Source organism: Terrapene carolina, unplaced genomic scaffold (assembly GCF_002925995.2).
Source record: "Terrapene carolina triunguis isolate 2854851 unplaced genomic scaffold, T_m_triunguis-2.0 Scaffold523, whole genome shotgun sequence".
NCBI lineage: Eukaryota > Metazoa > Chordata > Testudines > Emydidae > Terrapene > Terrapene triunguis.
Window position 1 is genome coordinate 1548613 of NW_020664874.1, and position 16286 is coordinate 1564898.

A 16286-nucleotide genomic window follows, 5' to 3' on the forward strand; every position below is an offset into this window, starting at 1 on the left:
CTCTCTGGGCAGGGCCTGGCTGCTTGACTCGTCAGGGCAGCGGCGCTGGCCCCTCGGCTTCTTGGCCTGGTTTAACTGAAATGCCCAGACACAGGAAGCTGCTCTCAGCGGATTAGCCTCTCCTCTAGCGGAGCCTAGAAATCCTCCTTTCGCTGGCCATGCACGGCCTCGGCCTCCGAGGGCAGGAGGACAGCCACGGTGCCGGGGCCGCTCCCTGCGCGGGGAACGGCCGCTCGTGGCCTGCGACTGGACACCTCCTCCCAGCAAGCCCCCAGTTGCCGAGCAGCCTGTGGTGGGAAGGGCAGGTATGGCCGTTCCCTGGGAACGGAGACTGTGCTGCCTCCAGGCTCCCTGCCTGCTGGTCTCCAGGGAGCTGGCTGCAAGCCGGTGACTAGGACTCATTGGAAGGGTCCTGCCGCTGTTGGGCACTGGCCTGCCTGCTTGGAGGGGCATCATAGGCAAACTGCCAGGGGCCGTGTTCAGCCATCCGACCTGCACGTTCTGCTCCAGGCGCTGCGCAGGATCCGCACCTCTTCCCTGCTTGCGCGAGCGGCTCTCCAGCTGAGGGAGATGGGCGCAGTATCAGAACCCAGAGCAAGGGGCTTTCCTTTTCGCCTGGCTCCGGGGAAGCCATCACGCTGGCCCTGCTCCTGCCTCTGCTGTGCTGCCTGCCCCTTCCCAGCCATGTCGTTCTCCCGGCTGGCAGCGGCAATAGGAGAGACGCGGCTGACGTCTCTGCAGCCTGGCAGCGGCGCCTGGAGGGGCAGTGTGCCCGCAGAGACAGGCGATCTCTGCGCTGGGGTCCCAGCTGCTGCCCAGCAGGCCCAGCCGGAGGGCTCCAGTTCTCAGGCTCACCCTGGGGTTTCCTAACACAGCTCAGCACTGTGAGTGGGAGACGTATGAGTGGCTCCCTGGAGCCCTCCAGCCGCGTGGCCAGTCACTCCCGCCCCCAGCTGCAGGGTGCCGGCTGATTTGATAACCTTGGCTTGGCTCTGGCTGCAGTTGGAATTGGAGAAGTGGTGGGGACTGGCAAAGAGCTGGGTTGCTGGGATCCGCCTCCCCAGCCCTGCGCACACTGGTGGGGAGCAGAAAGGTAAAACTGCCCAGCCTCTGCTGTACTGCTCCGGCCCCTCGCAGCCAGGACCACAGTCCCGGAGTAGGGGGAGCTGGAATTCACCCCTTGATTTCAGGCATTTCCACCATACAAGGCAGGGGAAACTGCTCTCTGGTTTGTAGGATGTCTCCATCCAGGCACCTTGGGGTCTTCTGCAGGTAGTAACAGTGCCACAGTCTCACCAGCCTTGCCTCCTCCCTCTGAGGTAGCTAAAGGATATTACCCCCCCTACAATGCAGCCACCTCTGGGGTGGGTGTGGCAGATGCGTAACAGCCACACTACACAAGCACCGAGAAGGGGAAGTGAAGACTGTCATTTCCCAGTAGGGTCAAATGTCCAGGCCCAGTCTGGCCTAGTTAAGGTACGCCCCTGCCTCTCCCTGTCTGTTAGATTACGTGTTACCTGCTGTGACGAAGTGGGACTGTTCTTAACGTTTCCTCTGAATACTGTAGGGGTGCCTCAGTTTCCCCGATGCAGTTCTTAAGTCTCTAGGGGTGAGATTGTTGCAGAGCAAAGGGCCAGTGTACATAAATGGCCGACACTCTGTCTCCTGGCAACTAATGGCCGGGGCCCTTCCCCCCTGCAAGGGGATAGCTAAAGGTCTTGGAGAACAAAGAGATCAGGTGACCTCCTGGCCCGGGAAAGAGACAAAGCCCAGAGGAGGAGGGGCTGGAGAGTTTCAGTTTGGAGCTAGCTGGGGATGAGGAGTGAAGTGCAGACTTGGGTGTCTGGCTCGCGGCCCCCCAGGATGGACCCGGCTGAGGGGTCCTGTTCTCTGTACCTACAAGCTCTGTTTTAGACCCTGTTCCTGTCATCTAATAAACCTCTGTTTTACTGGCTGGCTGAGAGTCACGTCTGACTGCGAAGTGGGGGTGCGGGACCCTCTGGCTTCCCCAGGACCCCGCCAGGGCGGACTCGCTGTGGGAAGCGCACGGAGGGGCATATGCTGAATGCTCCAAGGTCAGACCCAGGAGGTGAAGCCGTGTGAGCTTCTTGCCCTGAAGACAGTCTGCTCCATGGGAGAGGAGCCTCCCCAAAGTCCTGACTGGCTTTGTGGGGAGCAGTTCCAGAGCATCGCCCAGGGACTCCGTGACACCTGCACCCACCCCACAGCAGAATTCGGGCTTTAATTCCAGAGCCGTGGGCTGCGAAGGAGCCTGGGCCTGTTGGGATGGTTAACGACGCGTAACATCTGCCTGGAGCCTGCAGCAGCCGCGTGTGAACTGCCCCCTTATCTCAATGGGGTGCTGACTCCAAAGCCTCACCATGGTACTTCTGAGTGGGACTCGTCAGGTCCGTAAGCGCCCTCTCCCGGTGACTGCATGTGCCAAGAGCAGGAGCGGGGCTGGCCCCAGCTCCTCTCCCCATGCAGGACTGCTGAATGGGGCAGGAACTCTGCTCCGCGAGCTGCCTGCGGGCGGCCGTGGAGCCGTGTCTGCCTGCCTGGGTCTGCGGGCGCCTCCTGGCGAGCAGGGTTGGGCTCAGCAGGGCTGCATGCAGGCTCCCGGGTGGGGCTGCCGGGTGGGCCTCCCTCAGGGAGCAGCAGTGGGTGCAGGAAGGGAAGGGGAGGCGGTGGGGCTGGTGCTGGGAGGAGGAGATGGTGCTATGCAGGGCCTGGGCCCGGAGCTGCCAGCCCCTCGCTCACTCAGCTTGTGCCAGCATGCGCTGGGTGTCCCCAGAAGGGGTGGGGCAGGGGCTGCGCAGCCTGGTTAGCCGGGCAGTGTCTGCCACCTCCTACCCTGCTCAGGGGGCAGCTCGGCGCTGCGGCCCTGTCCCTTGAGCGTCCTGGTGTCCCAGACCCCTCTCCAGCCAGCCACCGCTCCCTGCTGCGGCACAGACGTCTGCTGGGGGCGCAGAGCCTGGTGCCCGAGTGCCCCTGGGACGGGCCTGCTGCTGCCTGCTCCACCTGTGCCCAGTCACTAAGCGCCTCTGGCCGCAAAGCAAGGGCTGCGGCCGCAGGGGGCTGGGCACAGGGAGCCCCTGGTGGTTCTGCTGCCCAGGGACTGCAAACGCAGCCTGGAGCACAACGCCTCCCTCCCGGCCCTCGGCTCCCCTTCTTCTGCTCTGGTTTGCACTGGCTGCTCCCGCCTCCCAGCCCCTAGGCTCAGGCTTCATTGAACTGGCAGCTTGGAGCTCAGCAGAACCGACCCTGGGGGCAGCCGGGCCGGAGGGGCTGCCCATGGGGGCACTGCCCCATTTGTGACCCGAGCTCTGGTTCCATGGGCGGAGGGCTGGGGCTGGGGCTGGCCTTTCGGTGCAGCCTGGCTGGGCCGGAGGGACCTGGCGGCTGGTGCGTAATGGGAAGGGAGGGGCTGGAGCCTGAGTCGCTCCCACACTCTGCCCTCTGCTGATGCCCCCTGGCTAGTCTAGCCCTCGGCTGGCCCTGCCCCCCTGCTCACAGCCTGGTGTCCCCCACACCCCAGCTCTGCTGCTGCCCTTGATCCAGGGGGGCAGTGCCGGTGGAAGTGTGGGCTGCCGACGAGTGGGGTAACCGGCTCGCTCGCCCAGGCCCTGCTGAACCCGGCTCCAGGGGGGAAGGCTCAGTAGGGGGCTGCCTAGGCTGGGACCCATCTAGTGCGACTTGGGGCAAAGCGAGTGGGCAGAGGTGGGGCCAGAGGCCCTGCCCCTCCCTGCACTGGGGCTGCTGCACCGGCCATGTGCGCAGAACAAAGCTCCCTCTTTATCCGGCTGCTGGGTGGTGTGTGTCGTGCCTGCAGCATCAGCGGTGCCGACCCGCTGCTGGTTTGGCTTTGTTCCTCCTCGGCCCGTCCTGCCGCCCATCTCCCCCGTGTGGCGCTCCTGTGGGCTCGCTGGGGGCTGAATGCGGCCAGCTGCCTCGAGGCCTTGGAGGCTGGAGCAACAAAGAGCTCCCTGCCCGTCTGCAGGCACCTCCCTGCCCCGGCTCCAGCGGGGAGCTCGGGCCAAGGGCAGGCCTGGAGCGCTGTGGTGCATCCCCTCCTGCTGTGTGAGCAGAGCGGAGACAGTGGCTGGCTCGGTACCGCTGCTGGGCAGGGCAGGATGGAGGATTCAGGCACCTTGGACCCCTTCTCGGGGTTTGTGCCTCTCCCCTGCGCCCGCCTCGCCTGCCGCCCTTTGTGCTGGCCGGGCTGCTGCTGGGGGAGGGACCCAGAGAGGGGTCCCCTCGGATCAGCCGGGGCCTCCGCCTGCTGCATTCTGGCTGCACCAGCCCTTTGCCATAGTAACCGTGCACCTGGGGCCAGGCTGCTTTGTGCTCAACACAATGAGTGCACGTTGCAGGCTGTGTGCTGCAGATCCTGCCCGGCGGCTGGCCTGGGCTGGGCCTGCCCCAGAGCAGGGAGCCTGCCCTCTGCCGGGTGGGGGTGGGCAGCACTAGTGCTAGGGCAGGGGAGCCGCTAGCCCCCAGTGCAGCTTCTGGCTGGGATCTCACAGCTTAGCCCCTTTCCCCAGGCCCCAGCCCTGCGGCTTGTGCTGTGCTCAGGTGCTGGGGGGGGGGGGGGGGGGGTCCAGGCTCACGGTAACGTGGCTTTCGGGTGCAGGCAATTCATGCAGGGCTGGTGGTAGCCGAGTCCTGCTGAGACGCCCGCAGCTGCAGCTGTGATGACCTGCGCCCGGCTTAGTGGCCTGTAGCATTCATGTCCTGTCCTCAAGGCGCATGTGCTGGGGCCTGTGCGCAGGAGCCCTAATGCAGGCCCCTGCTAAACCCAGGGTTGTGAGTTCAATCCTTGAGGGGGCCACTTAGGGATCTGGGCAAAATCAGTACTTGGTCCTGCTAGTGAAGGCAGGGGGCTGGACTCGATGACCTTTCAAGGTCCCTTCCAGTTCTAGGAGATAGGATATCTCCATTTATTTATTTATTTTATTTTTTTAACTACGGGCCGCATCCAGCCTGCCAGCTGTTTTAAGCCGGCCCTCGAGCTCCTGCTGGGGAGTGGGGTCTGGGGCTGCTCCATATGGCTCCCAGAAGCAGCGGCATGTCCCCCCCCTTCCTGCTCCTATGCATGGGGCAGCCAGGGGGCTCCACTCCGCACACTGCCCCCCGCCCCAAGCGCCACCCTGCAGCTCCCATTGGCCAGGAATTGCGGCCAATGGGAGCTGCAGGGGCAGCAGCCTGCAGCAGAGCCGCCTGGCTGTGCTTTAGCTTAGGAGCCGGAGGGGGAACATGCCGCTTGAGGTAAGCGCCGCCAGGAGCCTGCACCCCTGAGCCACCTGCCCCAGCCCTGATCCCCCTCCTGCCCTCCAAACCCCTCGGTCCCAGCCCGGAGCCCCCTCCTACACCCCAGAGCCCGCATCCCTGGCCGGAGCCCTCACCCCCCTCCCTGCCCTAGCCTAGAACCCCCTCCCACATCCTGGAGCCCGCACCCCCTCCAACACCCCAATCCTAATTTCGTGAGCATTCATGGCCCGCCATACAATTTCCATACCCAGATGTGGCCCTGGGGCCAAAAAGTCTCTCCCCTCCCCCCCCCCCCGCCCTAGCGCGTGTGAGGGGTGGGTGACGTCGGGTTCTGACATGGCTCAGGGGCAGGACCCCTGTGTCCCGAGAGCTCAGTGCCCTGTCCCGCGCCCCCAGCTTCCCTCAGCCTGGGACCAGCCCCCGCCAGGGCCGGGCGGAGCTAAACTAAGCACCCTGAGCTGTTATTACGCAGGCAGGGCTCTTCCGGCTCCGTGGGGGGTTGGGATCCATGTGCCGCCAGTGTCCCTGCTGCCACCTGCCGCGTAGCTGCAAAGGGATGAGAAGGAGCAGACCCCAAATTAGTCCAGATTAAGGATTTAGCAGGCACAGCGGCAGCAGGAGAGCTGTGAGCTGGGGCAGGGGCTGCCAGCACCTCGGCCTGCAGGGGCTGGAGGAGATGCTGAGTGGGGTTTAAATCCAGCACTCCCCCTGTCCCCCGGAGAATGGCTTTCCTGCCAGCTGCTGCCAAGTCGGGCAGGCTGGTCCCTGCCAATGAGAACCCCCCTTCCCTGGCTGTGTGGCCGAGGTCCCCTCCCCCTGTCCCTTACTCACATGCACACCGGGGGGGTTAAATCCAGATCAGTAACGGACTAGCCAGGGAGACCTGGGAACGGCTTTGCCTGTTCCTGCCATCTGCCCCTTCCCCTCTGTGGGGCTGTGTGCCCAGCTCCGGCACGCACACTCCCTGGGGGGTGGAGCCCCTCTCCTGGCCTGCCCCAGGGCCACTGGCCGGGGTCCTTCCCCGCACAGGCAGGTACGGTGCTAGCTCCGATTGCAGCATGGCTGTGGCAATCCAGCCCGGCCCCCTGGGTTCATAGCTGCTGCCTGGGACCTCGTGCCGCCTTGCTGCACGCTCAGCACACTCTTCTGCAGCTGCCTGCGAGCCTGGGCCGGTCTCCCCCTACCTGTCCAGGCAGCGCCTGGCCCGGCCCAGCGGGGCCCTGAGCGAGCTTTTCCCGCGGGGAGCCTGGCTCTGGGTGTGCTGGCCAGGGGAGCTCTCCGCTCCCCCGGTGCTGAAATGGAGCAGGGCTCCCAGCTGCAGAACAGCCTGAGCCAGGGCCAAGGTTAAACCATTTCCCTGGCCCAGCGCTGGGCTGGGAGCGGTGATTGTCACCCCTGCGCCCCGCTTCTCCTGCCTGGAATCCTAATGATGTCACAGACTGTTGCTAAGGAACTGGTGATGTCACTGCGTGGGCTAGGGCTAACTCAGTGGTTTGAGCATTGGCCTGCTAAACCCAGGGTTGTGAGTTCAATCCTTGAGGGGGCCACTTAGGGATCTGGGGCAAAAAATCTGATGGTACTTGGTCCTGCTAGTGAAGGCAGGGGGCCGGACTCAATGACCTTTCAGGTCCCTTCCAGCTCTATGAGATAGGATATCTCCATATTAAATTAATGGGAGGCGACTAGGCTGGGGAGAGGCAGCTTGCTCAGAACTAGCAGGTGTGGCGGGAACACGGAAGGCAGCCAGGTGCCAGGGCCTCGGCTGCTGGAAGTGGGGGAGCTCCCTCGAGCTCAGCAGAGCGATGCTGATTTGCACCTGGGCTTGTCCTCGCAGGAAGTGGGCTGGTCCCTGTGCATTAAGCTGTCAGCGCATCGTCTAGGGCCAGCTGCAGGAGCGCGGGACTCCGTTAATAGCGGGAGGGCAGGCCCCGGGGAAGGAGACTGGTAACGGGTCGTAGGGCATGTGCTGGTGCAGGACTGCCAGGCCCTGTTCAACGGCCCATGCAGGGAGCAGTCCTGGGGGCTTGGACAAGGTGGCACTGGCCTGGCTCTTCGAGGTTCCCTGCACTACGATGCTGTAGTGTTCAGGTGCTGCTGAAACACAGGCGCTGGGGGGCTGGACCCCGGCAGCGGTTCCCAACACGCCGCACCATTGGGCGCTGGCTTACGGGAAGTGGGAAGACCTGTCGAGGGGCACAGGGAGGCGGGGGAGCTGCATGGATGGAACGTGCCCGGGGCACAGTGGGCACAGCCTGCCTGGGGTGAGCGAGCTACCCAGGAGCGGGCAGGCCTTAGCTCACGTCTCATAGGAGAGATGGCCCTTTCCACCCGCACGGTGCTCCCAGCACCCTGGGAGGACCTTGGGAACGAGGGATTGCAGCTCCGAGCCCCGCTGTCCCTCGGCTGGGTGGGGCCCTGGGTTGATCTCAGCCCTGCTGCCTCCCTGAGACCTGCCAGCGCCAGCCAAGCAGCTCAGGCTCAGCCGAGGAGCTTTGGGGATTAGTGCAGGGCTGGGCGAGGACACGGCGAGGCGTTTGGGAGCTGAGCTGTGGGTGGAGTCACCGCCATGGGCTGGGCAGGATTCTCCCCCTGACCCATCACACATGCATGCAAAGCCGCCTGCTGTGCCCGCAGGACAGTCCCCAGGCAGTCCCCCCCATGTGCTGTTCCCCTGAGCACCAGGGGGATGGGTTAACGGGCATCAGGCTAGCAGACACTCGACCAAACAGGCACCAGGGGTGTGGGCTAACAGGTGCCTGCTAACAGGGAACAGGGCAATGGGCTAATGGGCACCTGCTATTCCCTTCCTGGGTCCCCTCCCAGCTCTGCCAGTGCCCATCAGTTCAGATGCGGGTCCTTACGTCGGTTCTAGCCCTGCCTCGCTGGGCGTTTCCCGTGGGGTGGGGGACCTCAGGACGGGATAGGGCCTGGGTAGTAGCGCAGGCTTCTGCTCTGCCCCTCGTTTCCCCAGTCCCTCTGCTAAGCCCCAGGGCAGGGTGGGTCTGCCAGGCACACCCATCAGGTGCTCACTGCCCGCCCCGCCGGATCGGCATGGGGCTTGGCTCACCTGCCTGCTGCAGCTGAGCAGAGGCCCAGCCCTGCTGGGCTTGGGGAAGGCTGGGGGGCCCGTAGTCCCTGGCCCCTGGGGGGCCCGTAGTCCCTGGCCCCTGGGGCTGTCCGTGCATGCTCAGCTGCTGTCCATCCAGCCCGGCTCGGGGGGAGGTGGGGGTGCTGGGGGAGGATCTCCATGTACAACACCACGAGGCTGGGGCTGGGAGGAGCAGACATGAGGGGTCTCCGATGTCACTGGGGAGACCCTTGCTGGGGGGTAGGGGGGCTATCAGAACAGCTCAGCTGTGGCTGCAGGGGGATCCTGGGCACGTGGAGGCTTTGGGACATGTCGGCCCAGCCAGAAGCCGAGGGAGCGGGAATGGTGCTGGGGGCCGGGGTGATGCACAAGGAGGGGCGCGGTGACCCACAGGGTCTGGCACTAACTGGCAGACAGGTCCAGACAGGGGCCAGTCGGCCGACTGCTCCGGGATGAGTTTGCAGGGCAGTGAGCGGAATAAGTTGCAGGGGCCGTCTGGGGGGAGATGGGCAGGGAGCAGCCAGGCCCCTGCTGCTCTGCGCCCCCCTCCTCCCCCCACTGCGAGGGGCCGTGGCTCAGGCACAGGCTGGCAGCTGGGTGTGGCTGTGGGGCGCAGGGTGCAGCCCCTTGGCTCTCTGAGCAGATGGTGTGTCTGTGTCCGTGTATCCTTCGTCCTTGGGGTGGGAGCTGGGTGGCGCTTTGGGCCTGTTCCAGTGTTGTTCCTGGTCCGTGCCCTGCCTGGCGCCTGTTCGCCGCTCTGGCAACCACGCAGGGCCTGAGGTTCCCTGGCACCACCCAGCTCCCTCCCCGTGTGGCAGGTGGGACCCAGGAAGGTGGCTGAGCTGTTCCCAGGGTCCCCTCCGGTGGGCATGACTCTGCATTTAGCAGCACTGGCTTCCCTCTGCCCGTGTGTTGCCCGTTCCCCTGGTTTGGTCGGCCCAAAAGTCCCTCCGCCACCTCCAGCCTTGACTGACCTGCAGTGACGCCATTCGCGGTCGGGCTGCTGGGCACGTTGGCCAGGCCGCGGTGGGGTTTGGAGAAGAGCCAGGCGATGATGCTGTGTGGGGCAGGGGCAGGAAGGGGCCAGGGCTGAGGTTCTGTCAGCCCCCGCTCCCTCCCAGCGAATCCATGGGCAAGCTGAATCTCGAGCCAGCTGTGGAGCATCATGAGCAGTGCCTGGCACTGGTGCCCTGGAACTGCCCCAGCTGCCGTCCCTGGGGAGGTGACAGACTTGGTTCTGACTTGAAAGCCCTACATGGACTGGTCCAACTGCCCCCCCCCCCCATGACAAGCAGCAGAGCGCCCTGGGCTGGCAAGGGAGCACTGGCAGGGCCTCCTCTGGGCTCCCTCCCCAGCCTGCCAGCCACCAGAGCCCGAGTGCCAGGCCTGGCTGCACCAGCGGCTCTGGGCCAGGCTGAGCTGGCTAGGCAGGGCTCTGGCCTGTGAACCGGGGGGCTTCCTTCAGGTGGTGACGTGTAGTGCACTGCCCGGGGGCATGGGGTGGGGTGCTGCTGGTGGGGGGTCTGCGGACTACCCGGGGTGGGGCTGGTGTTGGATACCCAGGGAGGTGGGGGGCTTGGTGCCTGTGCATTAGGTGTGCTGAGATGAGTGAGTGTGTGTGTATGTGCATGTGCGCACACATTCAGGGTGTTCTGCTCAGGACTTAGGCCTGGCGCTGCCTGTGAAGGGCGATGGGGAGCTGTCTGGGGGTTCGCTCCCTCCCCTCCCCGTGGCTTCCCTGGTGCTGCTGGAGCACAAACTGCTTGTGCCGTGTGCGGGGGCTCCTGCCGGCTGGGCGCATGTGGCCGACAGGCCTGGCGGCTCCCAGGTCCTGTGGAAGGCTTACTCCGTGGCCCACCAGGCCTCTTAGCACCTGGGAGCGGGTTTGTCAGAGAATCATAGAATATCAGGGTTGGAAGGGACCTCAGGAGGTATCTAGTCCAACCCCCTGCTCAAAGCAGGACCAACCCCAACTAAATCATCCCAGCCAGGGCTTTGTCAAGCCTGACCTTCAAAACCTCTAAGGAAGGAGATTCCACCACCTCCCTAGGTAACCCATTCCAGTGCTTCACCACCCTCCTAGTGAAAAAGTGTTTCCTAGTATCCAACCTAAACCTCCCCCACTGCAACTTGAGACCATTGCTCCTTGTTCTGTCATCTGCCACCACTGAGAACAGCCGAGCTCCATCCTCTTTGGAACCCCCCTCATATCCAGCTTCTCGTCCACTGTAATCCCCAGGTCCTTTTCTGCAGAACTGCTGCTTAGCCAGTCGGTCCCTAGTCTGTAGCAGTGCATGCGATTCTTCCGTCTTAAGTGCAGGACTCTGCGTTTGTCCTTGTTGAACCTCATCAGATTTCTTTTGGCCCGATCCCCCAATTTGTCTAGGTCATTCTGGACCCTATCCCTACCCTCCAGTGTATCTACCTCTCCCCCCACCTTACTGTCATCTGCCAACTTGCTGAGGGTGCAATTAATCCCATTATCCAGATCAGTAATGAAGATATTGAACAAAACCAGCCCCAGGACCGACCCCTGGGGCACTCTGCTTGATACCAACTGCCAACTAGACATTGAGCTGTTGATAACTACCCGTTGAGCCTGACGATCTAGCCAGCTTTCTATCCACCTTATAGTCCATTCATTCAATCCATACTTTTTTAACTTGCTGGCAAGAATACTGTGGGAGACCGTATCAAACGCTTTGCAAAAATCAAGATACATCATGTCCACTGCTTTCCCCATATTCACAAAGCCAGTTATCTCCTCATAGAAGGCAATCAGGTTGGTTAGGCATGACTTCCCCTTGGTGAATCCATGTTGACTGTTCCTGATCACCTTCCTCTCCTCCAAGTGCTTCAAAATGGATTCCTTGAGGACCTGCTCCATGATTTTTCCAGGGACTGAGGTGAGGCTGACTGGCCTGTAGTTCCCCGGATCCTCCTCCTTCCCTTTTTTAAAGCTGGGCACTACATTAGCCTTTTTCCAATCGTCCGGGACCTTCCCCGATCACCACGAGTTTTAAAGATCATGGCCAATGGCTCTGCAGTGACATCAGCCAACTCCCTCAGCACCCTTGGATGCATTAGATCCGGCCCCATGGACTTGTGCATGTCCAGTTTTTCTAAATAGTCCCTAACCTGTTCTTTCACCACTGAAGGCTGCTCACCTCCTCCCCATACTGTGCTGGCCAGTGCAGCCGTCTGGGAACTGACCTTGTCTGTGAAGACCGAGGCAAAAAAAGCATTGAGTACTTCAGCTTTTTCCACATCATCTGTCACTAGGTTGCCTCCCCCATTCAATAAGGGGCCCACACTTCCCCTGACCACCTTCTTGTTGCTAACATACCTGTAGAAACCCTTCTTGTTACCCTTCACATCTCTTGCTAGCTGCAACTCCAGTTGTGCTTTGGCCTTCCTGATTACACCCCTGCATGCCTGAGCAATATTTTGATACTCCTCCCTAGTCATCTGTCCAAATTTCCACTTCTTGTAAGCTTCCTTTTTGTGTTTAAACTCACCGAAGGTTTCACTGTTAAGCCAAGTTGGTCACCTGCCATATTTGCTATTCTTTCCGCACATCGGGATGGTTTGTTCCTGCGCCGTCAATAAGGATTCTTTAAAATACAGCCAGCTCTCCTGGCCTCCTTTCCCACTCATATTAGCCTCCAGGGGATCCTGCCCATCAGTTCCCTGAGGGAGTCAGTCTGCTTTTCTGAAGTCCGTATTCTGCTGCTCTCCTTTCTTCCTTTTGTCAGGATCCTCAGTTCAACTGTCTCATGGTCACTGCCTGGGTTACCACCCACTTCTACTTCCCCTACCAATTCTTCCCTGTTTGTGAGCAGCAGGTCAAGAGGAGCACGGCCCCTAGTTGGTTCTTCCAGCACCTGCACCAGGAAGTTGTCCCCAACACTCTCCAAAAACTTCCTGGATTGTCTGTGCACTGCTGTATTGCTCTCCCGGCAGATCTCAGGGTGATTGAAGTCCCCCATGAGAACCAGGGCCTGCAATCTGGACACTTCTGTTTAGTTGTCTGAAGAAAGCCACGTCTACCTCATCCTCCTGGACTGGTGGTCTATAGTAGATGCCCACCACAACATCATTCTTGTTGCTCTCACCTCTAAACTTAACCCAAAGACTCTCAACAGCCTTTTCATAGATTCTAGGACTGGAAGGGACCTCGAGAGGTCATCGAGTCCAGTCCCCTGCCCGCATGGCAGGACCAAATACTGTTTTCTGCAGTTTCATACTGGAGTTCTGAATAATCATACTGCTCCCTTACGTACAGTGCAAGTCCTCCACCTTTTCTCCCCCGCCTGTCCTTCCTGAACCATTTATACCCATCCAGGACAGGGCTCCAGTCATGTGAGTTACCCCACCAATTCTCTGTTATTCCAATCACATCATAGTCCCTTGACTGTGCCAGGACTTCCAGTTCTCCCTGTTTGTTTCCCAGGCTTCTTGCGTTCGTGTACAGGCACCTAAGATAGCCGATTGCCCTACTTTCTCAGTAGGAATCAGGAGGCCTCCCCTGTTGCACCCTCCTCCTTGTGTTTCCTCCCGGTATCCCACTTACCTCTGGGCTTAGGTCACCATCCGCCGGTGAACTTAGTTTAAAGCCCTCCTCACTAGGTTAGCCAGCCTGCCTATGAAGATGCTCTTCCCTCTCTTCATTAGGTGGATCCCATCTCTTCCTAGCAATCCTTCTTCCTGGAACAGCATCCCATGGTCGAAGAATCCAAAGCACTCTCTCCAACACCACCTGCATTACCACGCATTCACCTCCAGAATTCGATGGTCCCTACCTGGGCCTTTTCCTTCAATGGGGAGGATGGACAGGCTTAGCACTGCCAGGGTCTGTGCTGGGCAGCTGTGGTCAGGGACGGGGACCACTGAGCTATGGCTGCTCCCCGCCCCCTCGTCTAGCCGTGCCTCACGCTGGGGACTGGACTCTGGGGTGCGTAGGAACCTCCCAGGGGCAGCGTCAGGGTTCCCTCCCCGCTCTGAACTCTGGGGTACAGATGTGGGGACCCACATGAAAGACCCCCTAAGCTTATTTCTACCAGTTTAGGTTAAAAACTTCCCCAAGGCACAAATTCTTCCTTGTCCTTGGATGGTATCACTGCCACCACCAAGTGAGTTAGACAAAGATTCTGGAAAAGGACCACTTGGAGTTCCTGTTTCCCCAAAATATCGCCCCAAGCCCCTTCATCCCTTTTCCTGGGGAGGCTTGAGAATAATCTACCAACCAGATAGGTAAACAAGGTGAGCACAGACCAGACCCCTGGGTTTTTAGGACACTAGAAACCAATCAGGTTAATAAAAGCAGAATTTTATTATAAAGAAAACAGTAAAAGCAGCACCTCTGTAAAATCAGGACGGAAGGTAATTTTACAGGGTAATAAGATTTAAAACACAGGATTCCCCTCTAGGCAAAACTTCACAGTTACAAAAACAGGAATAAACCTCCCTCTTAGCACAGGGACAATTCCCAAGCTAAAACAAAAGATAACCTAACGCATTTCCTTGCTATTACTTACTATTTTTGTAATCTTGGATGCTGATTTCAAGTAGGGTTTTAGGAGATGGTTTCTCCTGCCCTGGTCCCTCTCTGACCCGGAGAGAACAACAAAGAGAGCACAGACAAAACCTCTCCCCCCCCCCCCCCCCCCCCCCCACCCCAAAGGATCTTCTTCCCTTATTGGGTCTTTTGGTCAGGTGCCAAACAGGTTATTTGAGCTTCTTAACCCCTTTTGGGTAAAGGAGGGATTTTATGCTCCCCTCAGCTGTGTGTTTGACAGGGAGTCCAGCTGCTCTGGGGCCATCTTTGCAGCCCGTGCCTCTGGCTGTGCAGGGAGCCAGCCAGATGACTCCTTCCGGCCTGGCCGTGCTCATGGGGGGGAGCCAGCGTTCCCCACCCTGCCTGGGCTTCAGCCAGTGCCCGTGGCCTGCTCCGGCTTGCTTGGCCCTGGCCTGGCCGAACCGGGTGTAGCAGGCTGGCCCCTCGCTGGGCTGACTCGCCAGTACCCCCTGCTGCGTTGCAGAGACAGACCCACCCCACTAGCCTGTGACTCGGGAGAGCAGGATTCAATCCCCATCTGTCCAGGCCCTGCCCTGCCGCACAGGCTGTGAGGAGAGAGACGTTGCAGACTGGGCGATGCTCAGGTACTGCAGCGCTGGGGGCCACAGACGTGCCTGGATTCGTAGGACAAGACAGAGCAATCCAGAGCCACTTGCTGTAGGGCCTTGAAAAAACTCGTTTTTCCTTCCCTCCCATCCGGCCCTTGACTCCATGCCCATCCCCTGGGTGTCTGAGCACCTCCCCGCCGCCTCTCCCCAGAGCAGTGCCCGGATCAGGGCGAGCAGGTGATCAAACAAGCCCCACAGAGCCGCGAGCTGCGACCTGGGGGCCCAGCTGGGTTCGCCGAGGGCAGGACGATGCCCATTGCTCGGCCCAATGTCAACGCCCTGCTGCCCTGACCAGCGTGACTCAGAAGCCCCTCTCCTGTCCCCCACAGGCTGCTCTGGTCGGAGGGACAACCATGGTCATCGGCCACGTGCTGCCCGACAGGGAGACCTCCCTCCTGGACGCCTACGAGAAGTGCCGGAGCCTGGCCGACCCCAAGGTCTGCTGTGACTACGCCCTGCACATGGGCATCACCTGGTGGGCCCCCAAGGTAAGCGAGGACCCCGGCACTCGGGCTGGGGAGGGGCCAGTGGCCAGGCTGCAGGGGTTCGTGCCGCGTGCCTGCGCCCCCCCTTCTCTCTCATCCCGGTTACTGTCTGGATTGCACTGGCAGCTCCTGGGCCAGCCGTTCACAGGGACATGCCCAGGGGCTGACTCCGAACGGCTGAGTCCTTTCCTCCCAGCTTGGCACAGGACCCCGGCTGCCTCGCGAGGGCCCCACCGAGTTCCCCCACTGGGGCTGGCTCTGCAGAGCTGGGCTGAGGATAACTTCTGGATGGGGCAATGCATTTGGACAGAGGCTGGTTCATGGGGTGGCCATGAGCTGGGACAGCCCAGGCCTGTCTGTACCCGCCGCTAACCCCACCCAGCAACAGCCGCTCACGCTCCAGCCGCGGGCTGGTCAGCCGGCCCCAGCGTCGCAGGCGGACGTGGGCTGTGCCCTCCACACCCTGCTGGCCCCGGCACAGGTGGCAGGCCGCTGGCGCGAGGCCCCGTACGCTCCTGGCATCAGTGGAGTCTGGGAATGCCCAGCATGGAGTGACCCAGTGAGCCTTGGACCTGAGGTAGAACCATGCGCCCATATGTTGCAGCCTGGCCTTCGCCAGCTCCCTCCAGCCCCAGATTCCCAGCCCTTCGTCTGCCCCTCTGTGCTGGGTGGCTGCTGGATCTCCCATGGGGCTTTGCATGAGTTGGGCTTGGGGCGCAGTTTGTTTCCCTCTGCCCCAGAGCAGGCTGCATGCCAGGGCTGACCCCAGGCACTGGGCCCTTCCTGTATAGGACCTTCTCCGGCCATCGCTCTCAGCTGGTCTGTCACTGCGCCCCCTCTCTGCCCCTGGGCAGCTAGCACAGCGCTCTCCCTGCTCTCGGGCATCGCCGGGATGCCAGCCCCAGCCGGGGTCACCCTGGCCGATGGGGTTTGCCGCAGCTCCCCCAGCATGGGAGCGTGGGGTTCTCGGGGGGCAGGCCTGGCCCCTGAGCTGCTGCTCAGGGCCCCAGCAGTTCTGCACTCGCAATCACAAGCCCAGGGCTCCTGCTGCCCCGCCCAGCCTGGGGCCTGTGCTGACATGGCCTAGGTCAGAGGTTCTCAACCTTTTTCTTTCTAACCCCCCCCAACATGCTATCAAAACTCCACGGCCCCCCTGTGCCACATCTGGTTTTCTGCATCTAAAACCCAGGGCTGGCGTTAAGGGGTAGCAAACAGGGCAGTTGCCTGGGGCCCCACGCCACGGGGCCCCCATGAAG

General features: G+C 61.4%; 1 protein-coding gene across 1 annotated transcript in view; it reads left to right on the plus strand.

Moving 5' to 3' along the window:
- Window positions 1–14880: 14880 nt before the first annotated feature.
- DPYSL5 (dihydropyrimidinase like 5) overlaps window positions 14881–16286 on the plus strand; it is a 47106-nt gene continuing 45700 nt past the window's right edge. The window contains exons 1-2 of the mRNA XM_029913230.1: window positions 14881–15033; window positions 15413–15607. Coding sequence (XP_029769090.1) covers window positions 14899–15033; window positions 15413–15607 — 330 coding nt within the window. The 5' untranslated portion in view covers window positions 14881–14898. The remainder of the gene's footprint in view (window positions 15034–15412; window positions 15608–16286) is intronic.